This window comes from Eulemur rufifrons, chromosome 7 (genome assembly GCF_041146395.1).
Source record: "Eulemur rufifrons isolate Redbay chromosome 7, OSU_ERuf_1, whole genome shotgun sequence".
Classification (NCBI taxonomy): domain Eukaryota; kingdom Metazoa; phylum Chordata; class Mammalia; order Primates; family Lemuridae; genus Eulemur; species Eulemur rufifrons.
The window spans coordinates 179,462,692-179,488,274 of record NC_090989.1 but is presented as its reverse complement, the minus strand read 5'-3'; the positions used below and the strand labels follow the sequence as shown (position 1 = coordinate 179,488,274).

Sequence of the window (25,583 nt, the reverse complement as noted above, 5' to 3'; positions counted from 1 at the left end):
GAATGAACTTTCAGTGAATTATTAAACACCCTATTCCTAATTCTAAATTTAAAGTCAGAAATCCATTTAATAACAATAGGTATCCTTTAATAAGTATTTCTCTATTTACCAGGACTCTGCTAAGAAGCTCACATTCATTGCGGCATTTTATGATTATAACATCTCTATGGATGTTAATATTCTCACCGTACAAGAGAAGATAACTTAAGGCTAAAATGAAATTAAATGACAAGACCAAGTTCTCCTAACTGGTAAAGGACTGAATCAGTACTCGAACCCAAATCTGGCCAATACCAAAGCTTATGCCTCCAATCACTACCCAGTCTCATACTCAATTCCACTCTCTCCATTCCTTTTTTATATGCAAAAATTATGTCCTTAATCCTTCATTGATATGATTTATACATATATTCCTTACATATAAAGGGAACATGAGAGCTCAGTGAAAGTTCATAAACTTGCCACCTCTCTGGCCACTAAAAGTTTTGAGGTCCACTTTGGGCCAAACACTGTGTTGGGCACTAGCAACACAAAGGTTCACTTAGATTCCAGGCTTCACTCTCTTTGACTCTGAACCTGGCTGAGTTGCTTAACCTTGACCTAGGTTTATTTTTTAAAGTATAAAACAACCATCTTCATTGATTTCATAAGGGCATCTTGAAAACTGTACATGACACTGGAAAATGCAAGAAGACATCAGAGATTAGCAGACATTGTGGGAGAGTATTTGTGTACTTTAAAAATAGAGTGCATGGGTTGGCATGTTGGATAACTTTGGGCATAGAAAGAGGCAAATACCATAAAATGATAAAAGGATATAAGACAGAAGAGAAGGTAAAAAAGAAAGGGAATAAAGAAGGAAAGAATAGTGTATAAGAGAAGAGAGAGAAAAAGAAATGTCAAGAGATGAGTTGAAAACATATGATCAAACAGATGATCAGAAGATCAAACAAATATGTCCCCCTACATCTAGGTAGAGGTAGGGAGCAGGCCAAGATATTGACATGACAGAAGAAACACTCATCCCCCCTACTATTACTGTAGAACCTTTCTGTTCTTTGCGTTTTCCTGAAAAGAATTCTCTGAACAGTGTTAAAATCAAAATTGTGAAGGTCAAGGGACTATTCACAGCTCCTAGGACTTTGTTCTGAAAAGAAGGAATAAAAAGTTGTTTAAGACTCAGAAAGAAAACAAACAAACAAAAAAACCCTCATTCTGTCATGCCTCAATCTTTATGGAGCTGAACTTTTATGAGTTTGCCAAATTTTTAGCTCAAAGACTTGATTACCAGTAACACTTCCTTGTGTTGCTTCTGAAATAAAATACAGTTACAGAAATACCTCAAAATAGAGAATTTTAAAGATTGCCAGTCATCCGGCACTAAGGACACCTGGCTCCCTCTTAAAATTGTACAAAGCTATGTACAGAACATCGGAATCTCCTGTAATTCTTGTGATAGGCTTTTGGATGAAACATAATTCAGGAGTTTTGAAAAACAGTCAAAAGAACTTTAACAAGTGCTCAAATTTAAATTATATTATTCCAGTTGGGAAAATGAAGACAGACTGAACCTATGTGAGAATTCATGCAAAGTAACAGTGAAATAAAAATACTTCTAATATCCAAATTGGCTGTGACTGCAGTTTTTCCTATAGCATTTTCTACCCAGCAAGAGTATGACCCAGCATCTTCTTCAGTGGTTCTGTTGATCTGCAATGTGCCGTTTTCGTGGATGTGGTACCGCCTGCCTTCAAGGGGTTTTGCTTCTTCCACCGTCTGCCTATGGATAGAGAAAGCATAAATCAATCTGGGGTATGGCAGAATTGTACAGTTTTTTTGATACTAGTCACTGATGTCATTCAGGCTAATTCCTTCTTTAGGAGTTTAGAAAATGTTATAAAATGTTCCACTGGGTTTTATATTTTTCTCCAAATGGATCTTGGATGTATAACTTATCTGCTTGACTAGACTGTGGCTACAGAAAATCCGAGCCCATGCTCTATGCTCCTGCTGTATTTCTCATAGCTACCAGCACCATTTTGCATGTGTCCTCAGAGCTTAATAAATATTTTCTGGCTTATTGATGGGTGAACTCTTTAGTTAATGATTGCTCCAGGGTACTAAATGGGAAAGCTAGTAATTGAAAGAGATAATGAACCTTCCAAACCTCCTGCTGTCCTGGGAGAACATTGGTCATTGGGAAATATTATAAGCCAGGAAGTCTTGCCTGTCCTGTGGACTCAGATTACATTTACCCCATCAACCCCAGAGTCATTTTCCCCTACATCCATCCATTTTCCAAGCATTTGCTGCCACAGGTTGATTTACCCTGCACATTTCACAATAAGTGACTGAGCTAAAGAACTCAAAGGACAAACTGTGGCTGCTGTTCACACAGGATTTTACAAGGCAGAGACTAGGCTCATGTGAGTGAGGGCACTAGTCTCAGATACAACATTTAAGGGAGAGTCCAACATCAAAGTAACCAAGATAAATAATATTTTAATGGAGTATTTCTTAAAAAAGCAAAAATAATGCCAAAAACCCCATGATGAACAAATTAGGTATCACACTTTTAAATAAAGACACAATCTGACCCTACACTTTTATAACCTGGGCTCACTCATCTCACTCTACCCTCCAGAACACTGGTAAAATTATTCAAGAACAATTCAACCAAGCTTTTTCAGTAAAGTAACTAACATGGTAAATGATTATGATACCAATGAATATACTGAAATTAAAATCAAAATATATTTTGGAAAAGGTTGAAGCAAATGTATTTAGAATTAAATGCAGGCTTAGATAATTATTTAGACAATTCCAAAACAACAGTAAAGTAAAATTTGACCTTGAGATATCCGTATGATGAAAAACCAATTCTACCTTTCAAATTGCCTTAGTGAGCACTTCAATTCTTTGCTTTTCTTTATGAACATCAATGCCTCTCTGTATTTCCCCACATGAGAAAGTCTTAGAAACCTAGCCAATGTTTTCAGAAGTGCTTAAGTTTGTTACCTTATTTCTCAGAGGCATAGGGTACATGTGACCACATAGACACAATGCAAACTGTCAAATGATGGGTGAAGAAGCAAGGTGAAGTCTGTAACTGACATTCTCTTAAGAAAACCGAGTGCCAGCTTACCAGGAGACTACTGCCTCGGGTGAAGCAAAGAACTCGCAGTGTAAGAAAGCGCTGTACCCAACCACAGTGGCATACTCCTCTCCATCTTCAGTTTGAATCAATGGACGAACATCTATTTGAAAATAATATAAATACAGTTTTAAACTTCCATGTAAGAAATATATGCAAATTAAGTTTTTCTATGCCATATTCATATTAATATGAATGGAAAACAGATGAATATTACAGCACATATTCTTGATTTAGAAAAGTATCCGAATTCAATACATGTTTGAAAGGATAATTTCACTATGAAGTCTAATGTCCAAATGTACAGTGAAAGGGACTCTGATTTTTTTTTTCCCATCTTGTATGTGTCAAGAATTCAATGGATATTTGCAAATATGACGTTCACCATTTTCCTTCAGTAAACAGCAAGTTATATCTGCTCTCAGGTATGCTTACCTACAACATCGATATTAGCATTGGCCAGGATAGTTCCGTGGACATTTGAGGCTTCGCACTGGTACACAGCAGTATGATTTGGATGTAGGTTGGTAAAACTGACTTCCCCAGGGGAGATAACATCACCAGCAAATGGATGATCTGAAAGAGATTAAAGAATGTCAGTTTGATAAAGAGTGGGACATAAAATATTTATATATCATTTATTAAATGTGTCACACAGTATTTATATTTTAAGACCATTTTAGGGTGAAGAATAGTTCATTGAAGCCAATTCTTTAGACTTTCTGAACATCAACCATAGATTTTTCTTTCCAGATATCTTTCTGCCTTTTCAATCTTCCTTCCAAATTAATATTTATCGTCAGAATATCTGTTGATCTTCAGCTCAGAGACTTTCCATACACATACCCATGAAAAGATTCTAGATTATCTGTTTGGTATTCAAGTCCCACAATAAACTGACCCTTACTTACTCTTCTGAATTTAGATCCAGACACCGCACAGCACAAATCATATGCTCAACACATTATGCACCATCCCCCAGACTACAAATACTGGCTGCTACTTTCCCCTTGCTACCTGTGTCCCTGTCACACTTCTCTGCCCTTCTGCAGTGTTCTGATTTGCAGCCTTCATTCCATTTGTCTTGCTTCACCACTGAACCACTTCAGGTATGTAGCTCATATATTTCATTTGCCCAACAAGACTAAATCTTTCCTGAGAACAGAGGCCAGCTTTTTCACTTTGGGACAATAAAACCTATCCCACTCTTGATCCAAGTATAATTCTGAAAATATCTTTTGGAAATGAGAACATCTAACATTTCCAGTGCATTTATTAAGGGCCAAAAAACCATTATTGGATGTAATAACATATGCATTGTCTCATTGATGCTGCACAGAACCTGCTAGACCAACATTTATCTGGTCATTTTAGGGGTGAGGGGACTGGATTTCAGAGAAGGTGAATGACACATCCCACAGCATTTGGTCACTTTTCTGACTCTAAACCCTGTGCTCTTGCTATGACACGCACAAAAAGCAATGGGAAGGAAAACATGTTAGCTAGGAATGTCGACGGAGGGGCAAAGATATAAAATTTTTTTTAGTTTAAATGACATTGCAAGGTTACCAGTCAATCTAATTTCTTTTTTCTACTTATGTCTCCCTTATACAAAATAATAACCATACTAAGTATTAGGTTATAGAAAACATTGACTATTACATATTAGAAGAGAAGACTCCTTATATACCTTTTTCCTTCTGGGAGTCATAAATGAATATATTTTTTCACTTGACTGTGAACTCCCTGAGGGCAGGACCTTGGTTGTGAAGTGTGTCCCCAATGCCCAAAGAGCAGCTACCACGGAGGAGGAAGTCAGTAAGTTTTTGTTAGAATGACTGAAAAAGTTATGTTGTGCAGCATTTTAGTCGTGAAAGGCCCTTCTAAGTAGATAGAACAATAGCCCCTGAAAGACATCCATATTCTAATACCCAGAATGTGTGACTCTGTCACCTTACATGGAAAAAGGGACTTCGGACATGTGATTCAGGTTAAGGACCTTGAGGTAAGAACGTTATCCTGAATTATCTAGGTGGGCTCAATGTAATTACAAAGCTCCTTAAAATGAGAAGGGCTTTCCTGGCTGTGGCCAGAGGGAGACATGACTATGGAGGGATGATCAGAGAGATGCAGTGGAGCTGGTTTGAGGATGGAGGAAGGGATCCACGGGCCACGGAATGAGGGCAGCCTCTAGAAGCTGGAAAAGGCAAAGAAAGGGATGTTGTCCTAGAACTTCCAGAAAGGAACCCGGCACTGCTGACACCTTGGTTTAGCCCAGTAAGACTCGTGTTGGACTTCTAACTTACGGAGTTTAAAGTAGTCAACACGTACTATCTTAAGCCACTACGTTTGTGGTCATTTGTTATAGCAACATTAGAAAGCAAATACAATTCCGCTGAACAATGGATTACTTTTCTCTTGGGAAACAGCAAGATGAGTACTCTTCCAAGGTGGTTAAAGTTGAACTCTTAAAGAATGCTGCAGAGGACTGAATCTCTGATCTGATTCTTCACTCCTGTACCCCACACCCAGAGTCCTAAGCTTTTTAGAGTAAACCCCACCGTGCTCCTTAGTTCCTCTTATACCATTTGACCCATGGGTGGCTCTGAATCAACACAGCATTACAAAAGGAAGAAATGAGACTATGGTCTCAAGTTTGAGATGAAAAACAATCAAACATTGCCCAAATCTGCTGTGTAGGATGGGTATGGAAATTGCAGTGTATCATTGCATATTGGTAAAGTCCAACAGAAGCTCCCAGGATTGAAGAAAGCTGAGTCTTTATAATATCAAACAAAACACACTAGCCCTGACATAATTCGGAAATCCTTTATCAGTTTTGTTTTGGGTCAGCTCAGGGAGAAATAATGTAATACAGTGAGAGAAACCCCAGCTCCAGACTTAATCATTTCTGGGTTCCATTTCCAGTCTAAATGTACCTGGGTTGTGTCCTTCAATAAGTGATGTAACCTCTTTGAGCCTCAGCTGCCACATCTGCAAACTGGAGAATAACAGAATCTATTTTTCAAGGCTATTGGGAGGCTCAAAAATACTAGATGCAAAGCACGTAAAAAGGGTTAGGCGTGTCATCAATAATAGTAATCATTTTGATTTAATTTGAAATAACACAGGGAAAGGCTATGCAATTCCTAAAACTATCAGCTCAAAAGATTGCAAATCCTTTAGCCAGCCCACTGTCATCAAACCTCCCAGCCTATGAATGTTTATGACCTGTTTGCAGGGAAGCAAGGAGAGCTATGATCAAAAGCTGTGAGAAGAGCATACAGAGAGCTTGCATTCACAATGTGGCTTCGGTTTGAGGTCCACTGTTATTCAGTTGTGCTGTCTTGCATAAGTTTATTTGCACCCTTGACCTTCTCATCCATTAGCAAACCTTCTGGTTCTACTTTAGGAATAAATCCAGAACCTAGCCACCACTGCTATCAATCTAGCCGTGGACCCAGAGTCTTTTGGGCAGCCTCCTACCTAGAGTCATACAGTCCATTCTCCATTCAGAGGTCAGAAAAATTAGATTAATTTAGATTATGTCATCTCTTCTGCTCAAAATCCTCCAAGAGTAGCCCAGCTTATTCCCAATAAAGTCCCAAATCCCTACGTAGGTGCTCACCTTTGCCCATGCCCTAGCCCTTCGCCCCCTAGCTGATCTCGTTGCCCAGCACAGCCCCCTCCTCATTCTCTGGGCTTCAGCCACAGGGACCTCCTTTCTTTGCCTCAACACCCCAGACATACCTCCGGGGCTTTGTGCTCACTCACCTCTGCACTCTGAAAGTGCCTTCATAGATACATGCATGGTTGACTTCCTCACCTCCTGCAGGTCTCTACTCAAAGGCAAATTACCACGGGGGCCTTACTATCATTATCTTAAAATAAAATAGCAACTAGGTCCTAAACATCCCTTATGCTCTCCCCTTACCCCGCTATTTTCTGCTTTGCCACACTGCAGTGCACACTCACCTGCTTATTTTCTACTGACCGCCTCTCCCCAATAGAATGTCAGAGCCAGCAGAGCAGGGACTCTGTCCATGATATCACCACTGTGGCCCAAGCAAGAAGTCCAGTGCCTGGCACATAGGAGGTGCTCAATAAATATTACTGAATGAATGAATCTGTTAAATAGGAACAGTAGCACCTCCTGTAAAGGTTCTTATGGAGATTACAAGTAATTTGTGAATGGCTTTTGGAAACAGCCAAGCACCATTCAAATATAAAATTTTATGATTTTATGGTCAAGAAAATCTGAATTCTTTATTTCAGCAATCTGAACATTTTTAATACACAAAATTGTTTTCATTTCCCTTTGATCTACCCAAAACCTCATTTTTAAAAAATTTCTCATTCTGTTCTCTAAAGAGATGAGGAAAAAGTCTCAAATTCAAAGATATTAATAATGAGGACTAATGAGCGTCTGCTGGGTGAAAGCAATGATTGTCAACAAAATGTTGGGGGTGCTGTTTGTGTGGCAGTCCCTGAGCTATGCATTCTCTGTGTGGTGTTTCATTTAGTCCACGTGACAACCCCACGAGTCAGTGCTACGCACATCCCCCACTGTATGATGAGGAGACAGGCTTTAAGAGGGCCAGTAACACTCCCAATCGTGCAGCGAGGAAACCGTAGAGCCGGCATGCAAACACAGGCAGTCTGGCTCCAGAGTTTATAAACTACCACAATGCTCTCCAGATAAATCACTACCCTCACTGGCTAACCGTATTTTTCTCATTCCACCACAACCAAGTATCATTATCTCTGTCTCGTGGTTAAAAAACTTAAGCTTGGGGAGATTCAGTAAACAGCTTAAGATCGCACAGGTAGGAAGGTGCACTGTCGAGATGGGATCCAGGGTCTGCAAAGCACCAGGAGGCTCATCCTGGACATGTGTGGGCCCCAGAGCAAAAGGACAAATGGAACCTATATACATGTGTCTCAATGTTGTACCCACTCTCAATGGAGCTAATCAATTGACACATAAGATATGTTCTGTCCTCCTGCTTGCATTCAAAATGATCTGAGCTAGGTTCAAGTGCAGGACCGGGGGCTCCTTGGAGGTATATGCTGGAGCTTGGTGGGGTGGAAAGAGTAGGTCCTCAGCCCTGAGCCACACCTGCCCTTCCACGCTCAGCCCATCTGGAGAAGGCTCAGGGCCGACTGGACAAAGGCATTTTCAGGTCTTTGCACTGGAATGTGCTCAAGAATAGGCAGGGAGCCAAGGGTAATGGGCACAGGTTCAGGCTTGGCATGTCTCCTTGTCCCTGAGGATTTTTCAAATCAGGGAAACCAGCAGGCCCAGGGATGTACAGGGCAGGTCTCTGAGAAGGGCAGAGCCCAGGGCAGGCACCGCTGCTGCCTGGGTCTAAGGGAGGTCCTGACTTCCAACCTGTGCTCTCAGCCACTAGGTCACTGTTGCTGCTGCTTCTCAGGAAAAGGAATGACAATTGGCTTTCCTCCTTGGATGTATCCTCTTTCTTATCCAGTTGCCTTTTAAAAAAAAAAATTATTTGTATATATAATTTATGAAAGGCCTTAACCAGCGTAAACATTATTTATGGTTCTTCCATGAACCTCAGGTCTGAACAATCAAATTGCTTAGAAACAGGCAATCTCTGACTTGCTAGTTACACCTGTCCTGCTAATCCAGCCACTTCTCAGCTCCACTTTACACATAACCAGGGTGTCTGACCATTAATAATTCCATCAAACAGCACCTTTAGCCCTGCATTACAGTTGGCATTTTAACTTACTTTCAATCGGGGAGCCATTGACTTTCCACTTGGTTGTGGGTTTAGGTTCTCCTTGAGCCTCACATAACAAGATCCCGCTGCTCCCAGTGCTATACACGGCACTCTCAGGTTTCTTTGTCCAGTGAGGAGGCTCTGGAAACAAAGGGAAGAGCTCATCAGATTTTATCTACGCCAGAGGTCCAAAAATGTTAAGACCTGTATTTCTACTACATACCAGCAGAGGGCAGACACCACTAAGTGTTTCATGGTAGCTCTTTTTGATAAACTTCCGCAAAGCAAGATGGGAGTTGTTTTTGTGGAGTATGGGGAGCGTGTGTGTGTGTGTGTGTGTGTGTGTGTGTGTGTAATTTGGACTCAGCATGTATAATAAATCAGCGTACTAAAAATAGTTATATTTTATTTTATTTAGCTACACAAGTATCTATCCCACTAAAAGACAATGAAGGAGGAATAAGCAGATGGTAACATTATTTACTGCTGGCTACAGCTTATTCAAGCTGCAGCATGGCATCTAAAAAAGGTGGATACTCAAGAATTCTATTTTGAGAAATTTAAAAATAAAACTATTTAAACTTTTCAATATTTATTTTTAAATTTCATTTATTTTTAAATTAATGGCTTTATAACATTTACATATACATATCTCTATATCTATCTAACTAATCCATTTGGAAAACATCATTTCCAAGAGGTTTTTTTTTTTGTAAGTGGGGAGGGAGGGAATTCTAAAAGTAACATTTAGCCTTTTGCATTTAAAAGAATAGAGGAAAAAATGATAGGGTGGGGAGCCTGCAGCCTTCTGATTTCAAGATTGTTCTTTTGGAGCACCAAAGGAGGCAAGAAAAGCTTCATCTTTCTCTGTGGCATCCTTTTTAATAAAAGGATTTGTCCTGTAAAATTTGGACTCAGTCAAAAGGCCGCAATCAAGGATCCAGAAGGCCACACATGGCCCCATGGCCACAGGTTCCCCATCCAACAAATGTCAGAACCAAATAAAAGGTTTAGATTAAAGTGTGGATGGTTTGGATGATTTAATTTAAGAGAAAATTACACAAAACCTGCAGATAGTAATTCCCATCAGGTATTGCTTGTTATTTCTCCCAGACATTTTAGATTTCCATTTTTAGTCAAAAGGGAAAGTCTTTAAAGATATGTGTAGGTATAAAATAAAAAAAAAAAAAAAAACATTTAAATAGTTTTTTAAAGTAAAGGGGAAAAAAGAGGATTATGTGAAAAGAAAATGCCTATACATTCATGGGTAGAAATGAAAGTATACAAATAACCCTGGCAAGTTCAAGTCCGAGCAAGATAAGTTAAGTGCCTTTGTAATTATTCCACAGGGTGTGGACTTAATTGTTAAATTTCAAGTGAAATATATATTCACAATCTATCCCAACTGTAAACATTTAGTCACTTGTTTTAAAATGCAATAGCCCAAATTATAAACTGTAGATCACTTTCTGAGGCAAAGGGTCTTTTTTTCTTTTTTGTATTTTTTGTTGTTATTGTTACTTTTGGGGGGAGTTGATTCATACAACCACAATAAAATAAAAAAATTGTAAATTAGAGAAAAAAGTTTCATGAACATGACCATTAGCATATTTACAGTAAAGAACTACAATTATTGCTTTTTAGAGCATTAAAAATAAAGAAAATTAAGCAATGATGGTATTTCTCTAAATCTCCATGAATAACAAAATTGACATTTCTAATTCTTTTCTCATTTTACAAATTTCATTAATTCCTTAGTATCTGTGTTAAGATCTTTTACTGTTAGGGCTGAAAGGGTACTTAATTTATCACCTGATCCAACCATTTCACCTTATAGACAGAGGACTGAGCCTTGGAGAAGTCGTCTAACCTGCCCTGGGTCACCAATAGAAGAAGCCACATTTCCTGTTCTTGCTATTCCATGGCTATGTGGACAGGACCTATGAATGAGCAGCATGGAGACTCTGAAGCCATGTGGTTTTGTTTCAAATTCATTGCTATCTTTTTAATTTGGAAAAAAGGAACAAAAACCAACTCAATTTATCAACTGTTACTTTGTGCTTCCAAATCCAAGCTCTCCCTGTATTTATCAACTGACCCAAGAAGTTTTGAGCATTCACTAGGCTTCATTGATAAACTTTACCTTACCCTTTCTTCATAAGCTTTATTTATAAATGCTTGAACATTTGTATACTTCTCATCCCTGTTTCTCCCATAGAAATAAGCTGATCCTAAGCAGAAGTAGATTTGCCACGCAATTTGAGAGAGACTTCAAGGCTGTCCTGCTCAGAAACAGTTTCTTCTTGGGCCTTCAAATCAAAAATTCTGAGAAAAAGACATTATCATCGAATCCTATTGTTTATTATCCTAAGACATATTGTACCTGATGAAAATTACTTATGTTGAAACTTTACCCATTTGTCATAATTGTAAATACAAAAATAAGACGATAAATTTATGTTGCTAAAAACACAGATGAAACTGTCTGAACACTGAGACTAATAAGCAAGCTAATGAGATATCTAACAATAGAAGAAAAACAAAATAAAACAGAAAATTTGGTGTCTATAAAACATACAACATGGTAGTTTTTTTTAGTAAAACTGTTTTATCACAGATTCCTATTAAATATCTATAGGCCAATAAATCAAAAATTGTTAGGTTCAACAAACATTGCATTTAATTGAAACTTTTTAAGGAATAGATTTGTTTTTTGAAAATGAGGTTTATCAATGACTGAATTACATGTGAATTTATGACATCCTTTGAAAATGCAAAATCATTTTGGATTATATTATGAATATATAGTTATATATAAGTGCTTTCCTATTATACTTATTAAAATTCAAAAGATTTAAATGATTCAAACATTGATAACATTAAAATTGTTGATGGAAGCTTATTTTGAAATAATCTGTTGAAATCTGATTGTGATCATATTTTGATTTCTGGATTTAGAATGTTTTAGATGCCATTCTAACGTATCTCTTTTTACTGCAATTATAATGTGTAATTATTCATACCACGGATATCTAGAATATATAATTGTACTTAGTTAAGACATTCTGGCTGGTTTTGCTTATATATATTATAGAATTTGAAATGCAGTTTGATTTCATATTTAGGATATTATAGCTTAAATAACATGTGTTTAGTAATAAGGAAGAAATATCACATACAGAAAAGACACAATACAATTCAAGCTTTTACTTAAGCACAATGGGTGTTTTCAGAATGAACTAGATTTTCAAATGACACAATAGCATTGCCATTTTCCCATATGGCTAATCTTTGTTATTTAATTTGTGTTTCTACAAAAGAGACCAAAAAAAAAAAAAGGAAAAGGAGAGGGTGCAGGAAGGCAGAAGAAAATTGAATAACAGTGAACTCATCCATCCAGATGATTAATGAAGGTTATATTTACTGCTTTCACACTTAAAAAAAAAAAAGACTTCTTAAGCTCAATTTGCTTTTCATGTGTGTGGGTAAAAAGAAACTTCTAAAACATACAACTGAGGGTACATTTAGTAGTTTCTCACTAAGGGGAAAGGATTAAATGTTCCTCATAAAAACATTATTTACATCTCAATAGTGCTAATAGGTGTTTTATGAATAGTGAAAACTATTTGTCCAAGAAACCTATATTCCTTTGGAGTCCTGCAGTCAACATTTTAAATTGCATAATGAATTTCACATCTCTGATTTTCTCTCCTTCCTTTTTTTTTTTGCAACCCTTGCAATTCTTTTGAAAGCTTCAGTCTTACAGTCAAGAAAACCGTGGCCAGATTGTTAAAATATTCAGCTACCGTAGCAATGTTCCAGCCATCTGGAAGGATTTCTAATAGTCAGCAACTTGCAGTAGGAGAAGCTAACAATTAGACGTGTCTGGTTCGTGGGTATGTGTGTGTGCTGTGGAGGGGCTGCGGGGAGGTTATGGAAAAATATCCCTGTTGCACGATGTAGCCAAATTACATAGAAACATCAAATGATGACTTAAAATATACATAAAATAGATCCTTCAAACTCTTCCTCTCCGAATTTCTTTGTGAATAATTTAATATCAGAGGAATATATCATTGTTGGCAGATGTTGATGTTAATACATAATATTGGGCTTTCTCCTACATGAGCTTTGCTTTTGTCAAGCCAAAAAAAAAAAATAAAATTTTCATCTTTAGTTTTCTGTTCTTCCTATCTCAACTAATAATACCCCTTATGGACAGGACTTGGAAACACAGTGTTATTTCAAACAGGGACTTGGCTAAATCAATTATCTTAATTATCTTAATATTTACTTGTAAGTGGAATTTCTGTCTGAGTCTTTTTTCCTCCATTAATTAAAACAACAAGCCATTACTTAGGTGTTCCCTGTGCAAATTGAAGCTCTAAGAGGTGAGCTTTACTGGAATATTAATGGGGGGCCTAGAGCACTAGGTTACTAAATGGTAGCCTAAAAGAGACAATTCCTTTCAATAGTTAAGTACACAGCACTAAGTAAGTACAAATGCAGTAATGATTCCATTAATTTGATCAATGCAGTGAACTAAACCATAGGCAGAAGGCCTCAATGTGATCAGATCCACAGAAAGCAGTCTGCATCAATTAAATTCAGAGGAGGACTAGATAACCTTCACATCTACTAACCAGGCATAGCCCCAATATCTACATTTTGTGGCTGTCCCAGTTTTTAAAAATGATGTCATCATCGCCTACTTATTTCCACAAATACAACAATTGAAATGATTGGATTTACAGAGGGAAGGTGACTTCAATATAACGTGGTTTTTGCACTTTTGGATAGAGAACTATTATTCATATTTATAGCATACAGACCACAGTCTATTTTTCTTTCCCCATAGATAACATATTGAATATCATCTGAGCCCAAAAAATGGCCAAAAAAATGTATCTCTAAAGAGTTAAGACAATGATTTGTCTGCCTGTCTTACTTTGTTGAAGAAGACACTGAGGTACAGAAACATGAAATAAAGTGACCAAGGACACAGTAAGTGAATTACAGGATTAAGAAGCAAAGTCCAAGTTTTCTTCCAGGCCCATTTCAATTCTTTCCTCTATTGTAATCCTTACTGCTTCTTTTATGATTTGATAGTATGTAGTGTCATATGTATATTATAATAAAATCATTTCTCATAATATGATGATATAGGAAACTAGGTTTAATGACTATTTGAACAAATCATATGAATTGTCTGTGTTTAATCCCCATCATGAGATCTTTTCTTGTCATTTGTCTCTTTTATGTGCTTTTGAGAGGTAAATGACAAACCTGCTTAACTGGTGTAATATAATTGTCCACACTATAATTAAAAGTTGAAACTGTTGATCTGTTTTAATACATATGATTTAGAGGCAAAGACCCACTATATGTATGAGTTTACTTTTTTTAAGGTAGAAGATTAAACCAACAAGGGGACGTACCTTGCACTATAACATTAAAATCATGAGTGGCTGTTCCCAAGAAATTGCTGGCTGTGCAGCGATAATTTCCTTTGTCCTCATAGGATACATTCTCTATCTTCAAAGTCTTGTCATGATTTTCTTTTTTTTCTCTTCCCTTTGGTAAGTCACCACCCATTTTTTCCCAATCAATCTGTGGAGTTGGTCTGCAAAATAAGCAAACAAACAGACAAACGCACATAAATTTTTTAAGTGGAAAATATAAAGAAACCCTCAAGACACATCCTTTACCAAGTTGCTTTTATATATGTGCTCAGATTCCACTGAATTTCATCAACCTTACCAGTGGAGAGACCTGCATACCTCTGTTAATGGTGAACATTGGCATTAGAGCAAGTTTTTTCATTGAATGCTCCTTTAATAGTCTACTACCTCAGAAATTGTCTCTGTCCTCTATGAAGGGGGATAAGTGCTGACTAGGTGTGGCTGGATAAAGGATAAATAATTGGACCCCACAGAAATAATATTACAAGATATTTTTCAAGTCTGAAAATCTCCCTGTAGGGAGTTTGCAGAGGCTGGACATAACAGCCCTCTTCTCTCTGTGTTTGAAAAATACAGTAAAGTAGGATCCAACAGTCAGCAGAGAGAAGCAATGATTTCCCCTTTAATCACATGAAGCTGATATCAGCTGATATTGGAGGATGTGGCTCAGCTGTGAAAGCCGAATGTGTTGGTTAGACTGATGAACTGCCCATTCTAGGGCAAGTTGAAGTCTGTGGCACAGACACTGCTACCCAAGTTGCTTTCTCATCCTTGTGGAAAATAGAAGAAAGGAGGAATGAACCAAATCTCCCTTGCTTAGAGTTTTTGAAATATTAGCTCGCCCAATCAAAACAAACAAACTGAACAGCGAAAACAAAACAAAATCCAGAGTCATAACTTGTCACACACCAACATGATAATTTTTTCAACCACAGTAGGGAGGAAAATAGGACTGGGGAATCACACCAGCTGTGTTTAAGAAAAATCCCCCCTGATAAAAATCAGATAAGTGGAAAAGTAGTATCCTATGTGATTTATTTGTTTTAAAAATTATGTAGAAAGCATTAATGGCAGATTCTAACTGATGGATAATTTTTTTCCTTCCTCCCTGGTAGGGCTATATAAGTGAGTAGAAGAAAATTTTGCCAATTGTATTGATTCTTTTTTCCTATCCATATTTCTTTTTATCATTAATAGATTTAAGTTATTGAGCTTATTCTAAAGGTGGGTATTATTGTCATTAGTTTACCAGTAAGGAATCTGAAGAACCAAGAAATTAATTTGCTTAAGGTCACTGGAATAATTAATGACATATTAGAACTTAAATGCATCTACTCTAAACTTGTTCTTTTATCAGTGTTTGTTATTTTGCGCTTTATAATCTATGTCCTTCCCAATGGCATAGTCTTAGAATCTATGCTTATAGTCAAATGACCCATTGGTTGGTTTCTAGTTAATAATTGAGTGATTACCTCAAATTGTTTGTGTCAATGTTCTCAAATTTGTATTGATAGTGAATGATTAAAATGATTCAGTTAGCATGCAAAAAATATTGGAGGAAAAGATGAAGGCCCTAGAATCTACACATATCTACTCTTTTCCCCCTCCTTTTAAGGTCTCAAATACTAACCTGCCTTACAGATCTGGAACAATGATCTTATATCTTATCAGGCTTAGAGCACATGACAAATTTCTGTAGAAAACAGTAATGATGTTCAGACAGGCAGCTGTGAGAGTGTATTAGCTGCTGGCTTCCTGAGTGTATCACCTAACAGGATGCATAACCTAGGTCTCCTAACTGCTTGTTTTTCACTCCATCTGTCAAAATGGCAATTTGCCAAGTTAGGGGCTGTTCTGGACCTCAGTTCCCCAAAAATAGCAGTTTTTCATGAGTCCATGCTTAAATAGTGCAAGCATCTCACTTTCTGCAAGATCTCTTTTTCTCCCTAGTCTTTGAAAACTAGTCTAACTTCCTAATGCCTTTTACCTGAAATAATAAAGTAAAATGATTATCTATAAGTATTAGGTGAATATGCGATATAATTTATCTCAGGATAAGTTTATACCATGGAAAGAATTTTCAGCTACATTCTCACCAATTTGTTTTTCTCTCCTTTTTTTTTTTTTTCTCTAAATTTAAGGAGCATTTACTAACAGTATTTGAGCAAAGACATTTTGAGGAAAAATATATTGCTTAATCCCTTTTTATATACAAGCATACACTATATAGTAATCTCAAATTTTTGTTCAGGTCTTTGGCCAACATTTATTTATACACTTTTTTGTTTATAAAGTAGTATCTTGCGATAGAATCATACCTAGCTGAAACTTATGAATTCACACAACAAAACAAAACAATTTGTGCAGTGAAGATGAGTCTGCGGCTATGGCTATTTCGCGGGCCCTGAGCGAGTGTGAACTGGTGCACAAATGCAACCTTTTCTCTGAAGGTAGGACTCCCTGCTTGCACTTCTCCTGATGAATAATATTATTACTGTTTGTTCCTGTGGAATAAACACCTTCCTCTGCTAATGTAAAATGCAAAACATAGTGCTTGACACAAAATAGTAGCAGGATGTTATTGGGCTCAGAAAACAATATCCCAACATGAAGGCCTTAGAAGCAAAAGTTTTTCTCTGACCTTCCCCTGCCCTCTTGTCTCAGTCCCATTCTCCCCTGAGGCTAGCCACAGAAACTAGAATTCCTTTTCTCCGAGGCAAGTCATAGAAACCAGAACCCCATTTTTGAAAGCCAGCCATAAAACCTAAAAATATTCTGCGTAAAAGCTGAACATAAAGAAATTATCTGATCCACCTTGTTTGACTGTAAGTCATAAGACTCCTATTCCAGAGAGGGTCCTGTCCCACACACAGAAGGAAGGAAAGCATGCTCAGAGAGCCCAAGAGGAATCTAGACAGGCAGGCCTTGCTGGGTTTCCCCACTCAGTCTGTTAGAATTAGATAATGCCCTTTTTGTCCAATCATATTTCCATACTGCTGTCTATACTTTGTTGAACCTAAGCATAAAAATGGACAGTTTCTTTGGGTCTTCATTCTGAAGGCTCCTGGGTATACACATTAAATACATTTGTGTGCCTTTTTTCCTTCATCAATCTGCCTCATGTCAGTGATTTTTCAGTGAACCTTCAGGGAACCAAGGGCCTTGGCCCCTACGATGTCTTATCTATAATTATTTTTGTTACTAGAGGAGGTTTATGGTTTAGAAACCTCTTAGAACAAGTGTTTTAATGTACTCTAAACAACTTTTTAAAAATATATCATCTTCACCTGAAAGAGGACCAAATCAGATAGGATTACCCAACACACACCCAGAACAAGTTAGAAGACAACACTTTCAGGTGAAAACTCTGATGCCAGTGCATCAGGAATTTTCATGTTCCAAGGACAAGTACTCATGTCCACTTTGTTTTTATATATTGTTTCATGACATTTCATTTCTAAAAAGCCCATAAGAGTGTTTCTATTATTTTGAGGGCAGTCTGTGCAGTTGCCAGCCAATTCAACAGGTAAATGATGGCATTCGTGGGAAATAAGAAAAAAGAATTACTGAATGGTTTGCTCCACCCAAACACCCAAAATAGTGATGAACCTTGAAAGAATTTAATTTCTACCACTGTAAACACATACGAATATAACCAATAGAACAGGTGATTACCATCATGATTCAAAATGAACATGCGGCCTTCATTCAATAATACAGAGAAAAAACTTCCTGAACAAAGGCCATGTCATGACACATCTAACTAATTTACATCAATACACATTGGCAATTTATGACAGAAAAGTAACCTGGGCATTTTTGCTGGATGGAGAGAGAAATTTACAAAGCTTAGGGGCTGTAAAATGATTAAAATCTACTCCTTTTCTTCATGATCTAATTTAAAACTAGTAATTCAGAAAACACACTGAGTTATGAATGAATATGATTGCTAAAATTTCAAATCTTAGTTTACTAATGTGACTCCTCAAAGCCCTTAGCTTACAAACAGATGATGGTTCAAATCAGTAAACTTATTGGAATGCATTTTCCCGTAGTATTCCCAATGTTAGGGAGGAACCATAGTGGTAAAAACAGGACAACTTTTATGACCAAACATTAAATAATATGGTCCCTGTTTACACAGACTTACAGTAGTTAATATATGTAACAATTTCAAGAGGTGACCAAGTAAGGTCCCTTATGGCTTTCTTGGAAGATATGAAAAAGCACATTGCTTTTTCAGGGGTGAAGGCAGTTCAGTTAATTAGGTTTTGATGTGGAACTCTCTTAAATTATATGGTCTAGACTTCCTTGTGAACAAAGAACAGCAGGGTAAAATATAAGCTACATTGTGCTCCTTGGAACCTGAAAAGGGAGAAGAGCTAGTAGCATCGCAAACAGGAGTGGGAAAAGATAATAGCAGAGAGAGAACCCAGGTACCGATAGCAATGGGCTGACTGCTAACAACCTCATGCTTTAAGGATGACATTAGACTTAGCTAAGGAGAATGTTGTCATTGTCCCCTCCATTCACAATATCACAAATTGACAGACATCTAATTTTATGTCAATCTCAGTTACTGCCTGAAGTCTGTAAAGTACAAATTACTTCCTTGAGAAATAAAGTAATAGGTTTTAGACTGTACAAAAAAGGGAATAACTGGAAAGTATATATGCAAGCACATTCTTAATTGGTGTCTAATTCTTTACAGAACTGAATGGACAAAGTCATGAGCAGGAGTCAGGTCACTCACAGGCCTTCAGCAAAACACTCAAGCAGCAGGGTGTCCCCTTTGAGGATGGTGACTGAAGACTCACTGCCACTGCCACCCTCCGTAGGAGGCAACAGCAGTCTGGGTTTTCTTTGCTTGATTGAATTTGCTACAAAATAGAAGAGAAAAGTCAATATTTTTTTCAAAAAAAGATAAAATTCTGTGGCACTAAATCTTTCTGAAGACATATGCATGCATGTGTGTGTGTGTGTATATATATATACACACATACATATATATACACGTTTCAATATATTTCCATTTAAATAGACTCCTCGCTTACTATGAAGCATGGGCTGTCCCTCAGATGTGTTTCCTAAGTTTTATGAAGCACCAAGTTTTATGAAGGTTATGATTTAAACCACATCTTCTAATTCAGAAGTTCAAACATTATTCAAGATAAATAATTCCTTGATGATGAATTCCTCTGTGATTTCATAGTCTATACTTTAATCAAACCTGATCATGTTTGATGGCTGTATGTGTTGCTTTAATTTAATCTGCCTAAGTATATGATAAGATTTCTATTAAAAACGCATTTTCCCAGGCCCTGCACCCAGAAACTCTGACTGAGAAAGCTGATGCGGTAGACATCGGACATCTGTGAATTTATCAAGAGCTTTAGGCAACTCTACTTACAGTCTCAGGCCCTCAAAGAGAAACATTAAGAAATGATTAGCAAGCATGCTCACTAACTGCAAATTGAAATGTCCCATTTCTTACTTTGTTAAGAAGACTTTTCAAATACAATAGCAAATTAGGAGACTTCCATTTCCCTGCAAATTTTGACTTCATTTTTAAATGTTAACATAAATTGTTTTTCTCATCCAACATCAATGTGATTTGACATGATATGGAAAGAGAATAAATAGCTGACATTCTACTATCATAAGGGAAGTAGGAAAGGTACCTGAAGCAGTGTCCACCTGGCTATATACTTCCTTATAAAGGTTTATTTATTGAAAAAATAATTGTTGAATATGTACTATGTGCAATGATTTTTATTGAGTGCCGCGAATATACAGCAATATCTATGTTTAAGTTATTTATGTCAAAGAAAATTAGTTAGGGATGAATTAGTCTGCCTTAAAACTGAAAGTTCTCCAAGAGGAGGCCTCACCTACCACTGCTGATGTTGCCAGTGTATGAAATATCTAAGTCAAGTCACTGGTCCACATGATATAAAGAATATTTGTTGCATTCATGGAAATGACTCTTCTCATTATAAAAAAACTAGCCTATTGGTCTATATAATTCAGATTTACTCAGGCATCTTCCAAAGAACAAAAGTTCTGGTATACATTCTACGGGGAAAAAAAAATTAAAAAAGGTTCCATAGCCAAATGAACTTGGAAAATGCTATAAACTATATTTTTTTTGCCAGAGTAATAACATACAGTTTCATATTAAATAGTCCAAGAAATCTTGCAAGATTTACAAAGATCACTCTCCTTGCACATGTTTAAGAGGGAAGGAGGGCAATGGGACCCTCCATGCTAAGGAGCATTCCTTAGCAGAAATATTAGTATTTTAATGAACTCATGAAGGCATTAAAGGAAAAATTTAAATACTGAGATGACAATGAGCTACTTAAGGTGAAAAGAAATGCCAACACTGTACAGGTGTTCAACTTACCCTTGGAACCAATTTCTGTGGATGAACTTGAGTCATTAGCATGCTTTACTGAAATAAAAAAAAAAAATGGAAGGAAAAACCACAAATGTAATGGTAGATGCTGATATCAATAAAGAATAAAATCATATTTTTCTCTTTGAAAATTACAAAATGAGATAGAACCGTGCTTCACTAGAACATCGACTTGGAGAAGCAGTTTTATAGAGAAAAAGATTCAGAGTGAGTTTAATCTTGAATCACCGCAGATAAATCCAAGTGGAGGGGATTCAAGTCACAGCTCCATTAAAGAGAATTGCAGTCAATGTTACAGTGAATGTTGTAGTGAAGCCCCAGCATGGTGTTTCTACACATAAAAATGAAAAAATCATGGACCAAATTAGACAATGAAATGGTAATGCCAATTTTCAACTATACCAGGGCCAATTATTCAGTCAGTGAACTGTTGGGAATTATCTCTTCCCTTTGAATCTTATGGTTCATCCTCCCATTAATTACTTTTTCTGTTTGGGAACGCAGACTGGCATCTGCAGAACCAAGTAGGGAAGAAGAGCTATGCAAATAACTTTACCAATTTGGAAAGCACCAAAAAAAAAAAAAAAAAAAAAAAAGCTTGATATCATAAAAATTATAATATTGATTCATTTTTTTACTCTGTTATTTTCTCTCCCTTTTCCAGTCTGCTGGTTCCTCCAAGAGCACAGTGAATTAAAGCCAAAGACTTGTTTAGAAAACCCTGGAATTTCATTGTATATTTCACCCACTGAAAATGACTGGATCCTGCAGACATCAAATGAAATATATTTGCTGCACGAATTGAGATTTGATGTTCTGGCTGCGAGAGACAGAGCTACTGTGGATCTGCAGCTGCAGATGTCTCTTTCATCTGGATGAAGTCTCTAGAGTTGAACTAAACAATGGCAGAAAATACCAACTCGGCTTTAAATGGCTTCAGCCAGAATGAAATTATAGACACATTGGCATTCAGTGTACACGATGGAGTGATAAATTATTTGGACTTACAACTGTTAACTGTTAGTTTCATTGGCATTTTCTGTACGATAGTCCTCAATTTTGGAAATGCAGCAAAGCAACAGTAATCATTCCGACTGTCTTTTTCTTCCACATTTGCAAAGTATAGATCTCCCTTTTGGCTCATGTATACTCTTTCATCTTGCTTGATATGTTCTAATTCTGAAAAGAAATATCTTGTCATTAAAAAGGGCAATTGTCCCTTATGTTGCCTCATCTCCCTTTTTTGTTTTCCTTCCTTTTATATTATTTCTTTATTTTATTTTATTTTTTAGACAGAGTCTTGGTCTGTCACCCAGGCTAGAGTACTGTGGCATCATCATAGCTCACTACAACCTCAAACTCTTGGGCTCAAGTGATACTCCTGTCTCAGCCTCCCAAGTAGCCTGGACTACAGGCACACACCTCCATACCCAGCTCATTTTTCTATTTTTAGTAGAGACAGGGTGTCACTCTTGCTCAGGCTGGTCTCAAACTCCTGAACTCAAGTGATCCTCCCACTTCAATCTCCCAAAATGCCAGCATTATTTCATTTGATTTGATTTTTCTTGTCTGCTCTTCTCATTCCTCTCAAGTCTGATCTTACTACAGGAGCAATGCGTGAGCAAAAAGTAAAAAAAAAAAAAAAAAAAAAAAACAACAACAAAAACCCTGGCAGCATACTTTTTACCATTAACCAAAGAAGCCCGTGGGTGGACACACAGTGGTAAACTCTTTACCATCAAGATCTCTACCTCTGTATTGACTTAACTGAAAACTGGTCAATTCAGATAATGACCTGATTTTTACTTTTCATAGAATCATATTTCTTTAAAACAGAGCTCCTCAAAAGTTACGTCTGTGATATTAATCTCCCTGTCCTGAATGCAGCCTGGAAGTTGCGAAGGGAATTGGAGTCTGGAACATTGGGCTGCAGCCCAGAGTAGCTTCATTCGCTTTCTTCTGAGTACTGTAAAAATAGCATGTTTCTGTGTGGGTCACAATGAAAAAATATTTAGACAGTACTGCTAAGGCAGATGTTAGAAGTGGACTTTATAAGAAGTTGGAATTTCAAATAAAGAGTCAGCAAAGATTTTTGGAAAATTAAGCTCAAAGGTTAATACTAATTTCTTGGTGTGTCCTTGCATTTAGCAGGTAGAACATTACTAAAATAGAAATATTAAGGGAGCAATACAAACACACTCCATCCTCAATGTAACATGGACTATATTCCAAAAGTAAGTACATTGTTTGGAATATAGAAAATATTTTCTTTATAGACATACTTTATCATGTCAGTAGACTCTTCTTTTTTCAAATATGATAAAATCAAGTGATAGAGTTAGTGGTTTTCTAGTGTTTTTACATACACAGTTCAGTGCATATTTATGACTACAGACAGACTGTAAATGAATGTAATTTTTAAAATCTATTTGATTCCACATTCATAACTTTATATTAATATTTTGCCTTTGGTTTAATTATGTTATGTATATGATGGATGAAACTAAAATACCCCATTTTTGATGGAACAGAGCAAATTACTTACCAATGTTCATCCAATAAATGTGTAAAGGGGGAAGGCCTTGGGGAGGGTTGCATGGCAGGACAATTGGGTCTCCTTCCTCTACTTCAAGAGGGTCAATTTTTTCTTTTGGGAATTTTGGAACACCTGGCATAAAAAAATCATTTTAAGACATTATTTTAAAATTAGTTTTTAATGTCACAACTACCTTCATGCATTCTTCTTTTTCAAATATTCAGCATTTTTTATAAATTCAAAACTCCAGATCCTGGTTCTCCTATCTCCCCTGTAGAAGTAAATACTGTTAAGAACCGGGAGTGCATTCTCACACAACTTCAAAAATATTTCTGCATTTTGAAACCGTAGACAAAAATATTTTTGCTATGTGACATCAAAAAGGCAAGACTATGCTTGTGCATATTTCCCTGACCAGAAGTGTAAACCCTGAGTCACAGGATTTGCTCATTTTAGTTTTTATAGATATGAAATATTTTTCTTCAAACACTGATTTCTTTTTAGGCAGTTACATATTCTCTATCTCTTGCTTCATTGGGAAGGCCTTGAATGTGTTTGGGAAATATTCCATTCAGAGCATTAACCACACTAATAAAATACTCAAAGCCCACATGGGAAAAATGGTAAGAATGCAATGGAAAGTCAAACATGACCACTTTAAGTTGCAAAGAGAGCCTTCCACATTGGAAGTACTCCCAGTAAGTGAAATTTTAAATGAAATGGAATTGATGTAGGAAATGAGACTTGCCAGTATTTCAATGTATTGTTTCCACTCTGCATTGGAGTCAATTTCCTAAAAGTACAATGCAGTTGAAATGAGAATATAAGTCAGAACTCTGCAGAATTTGAAATCCAATATTTCATAAAATATTTTTATGAAAGTATTATATGTATAAGGATGTATTCTGCCTGAACTTTATATTGGTGCCTTTGCATTACAGAATTACACAGGCTCTTATAGAGGAGAAGAACCTTAAGAAGTCATTTATAACAGTCCTGATCTCATGGAATTTATAGTGAGTACCCTAATTTCTCAATTCTGTATTTCATTCATAAAATTGTGATTCACAACAGATTATCATTATTCTTGGAAGTCTGAAGATGTACTCATTTACTGCAAAATTTCCTCTTGAGAAGCTTTGTGCATTTTTTGTGCATTTCCTATATACTTGTCCTACATCCCCTCAACCCCCATCCATCTCTTTAGTGGTTGAGGGAATTTGCTGACATTTCCCTTATCGACGTACCAGCTGGTTACAGTGAATTGCTTTTTGTCCAAATTCAAGGACCTTTCAAGGCTCAACATTGCAGGGGGCAGTGTGGTTACTATAGTGCCTTTGCAATTTCAGAATGCAGGCTTCAGTTCTCTTTACACATTTAGCCATGTGACAGTCCTTCACTGGAGTCCCTCCCGGTCAACTCACTCTATCAGATTTCTCTCGGAAAAACTCTGGAAATGTATTTGAAATGACAACCATCTTTGAATCACATTTTTGCTATAAGTAGCATGAAATTTCCATCAAAAGACAGGAAGTATGTTGAGTATATTCATTGTGTTAAGATCTTGTAGATAAAATATCATGCCAGCTATTTATTTGGTAATGCCTTGGCTTTAATTGAAAGCACATGTTATGCAAGTCATTTTGCAGAAAGTGCACCTTATGCAAATAAGATGTCGTAACTTATAAAACTATTATGTGCCTAAAACTTCAAATTCGAATCACTTGTTTAGTATTACTCGCTATAACTTAAGCCCAGTATACATTGGCATTGAAATTAGCAGTGTTGTTGGGTAGTTGTTGAATCTATTTATACTCAGATACAAGGGGCAACAGAGGAAGGGAAACAGATTAGAAAATGGAAAGGACATGTAATCCTCTTCTATAACAAGCAAACTTTACAGTGCCTAATATAAACACACAGTTCACTAGATAATATCTATTGTAAAGTAGCTAATTAATAAGCTGTATAAACCCCTAATTGGAGAGCTGCTCCCTCAGGGCTTTCAAAAAATGTAGTGATACAAACAGATAGTACTTTCAGTGAAGCACTATCAGCCCTGCATTTATTAAATCTGTATTATAAAATTCTAATGCTGAAAATGTAAATATGTTATTCAACTGGCTTTCAAAGCATCAATAAAAAAGTAAAGAAAATTTATAAGTCTACCAAACCCTTTATTACATGCCACAAATCTTCAGAACAGCTTTTAACTAAAGATGAAACTAACATTGGGAAAAAGGGACGAATATTTATACATTAATTA

General features: G+C 36.7%; 1 protein-coding gene across 3 annotated transcripts in view; it reads right to left on the bottom strand.

Moving 5' to 3' along the window:
* CHL1 (cell adhesion molecule L1 like) overlaps positions 1-25,583 on the bottom strand; it is a 74,583-nt gene that overhangs the window by 31,783 nt on the left and 17,217 nt on the right. For 2 of the 3 annotated variants that reach the window (XM_069473826.1, XM_069473828.1), the window contains exons 4-12: positions 23,327-23,449; positions 21,790-21,960; positions 20,770-20,817; positions 19,117-19,243; positions 14,340-14,524; positions 8,911-9,042; positions 3,590-3,730; positions 3,146-3,257; positions 1,614-1,780 (exon numbers count right to left, since the gene is read on the bottom strand). In XM_069473826.1, the coding sequence (XP_069329927.1) occupies positions 1,614-1,780; positions 3,146-3,257; positions 3,590-3,730; positions 8,911-9,042; positions 14,340-14,524; positions 19,117-19,243; positions 20,770-20,817; positions 21,790-21,960; positions 23,327-23,449 (1,206 nt within the window). The remainder of the gene's footprint in view (positions 1-1,613; positions 1,781-3,145; positions 3,258-3,589; positions 3,731-8,910; positions 9,043-14,339; positions 14,525-19,116; positions 19,244-20,769; positions 20,818-21,789; positions 21,961-23,326; positions 23,450-25,583) is intronic. The other variant, XM_069473827.1, reaches the window with a different exon arrangement.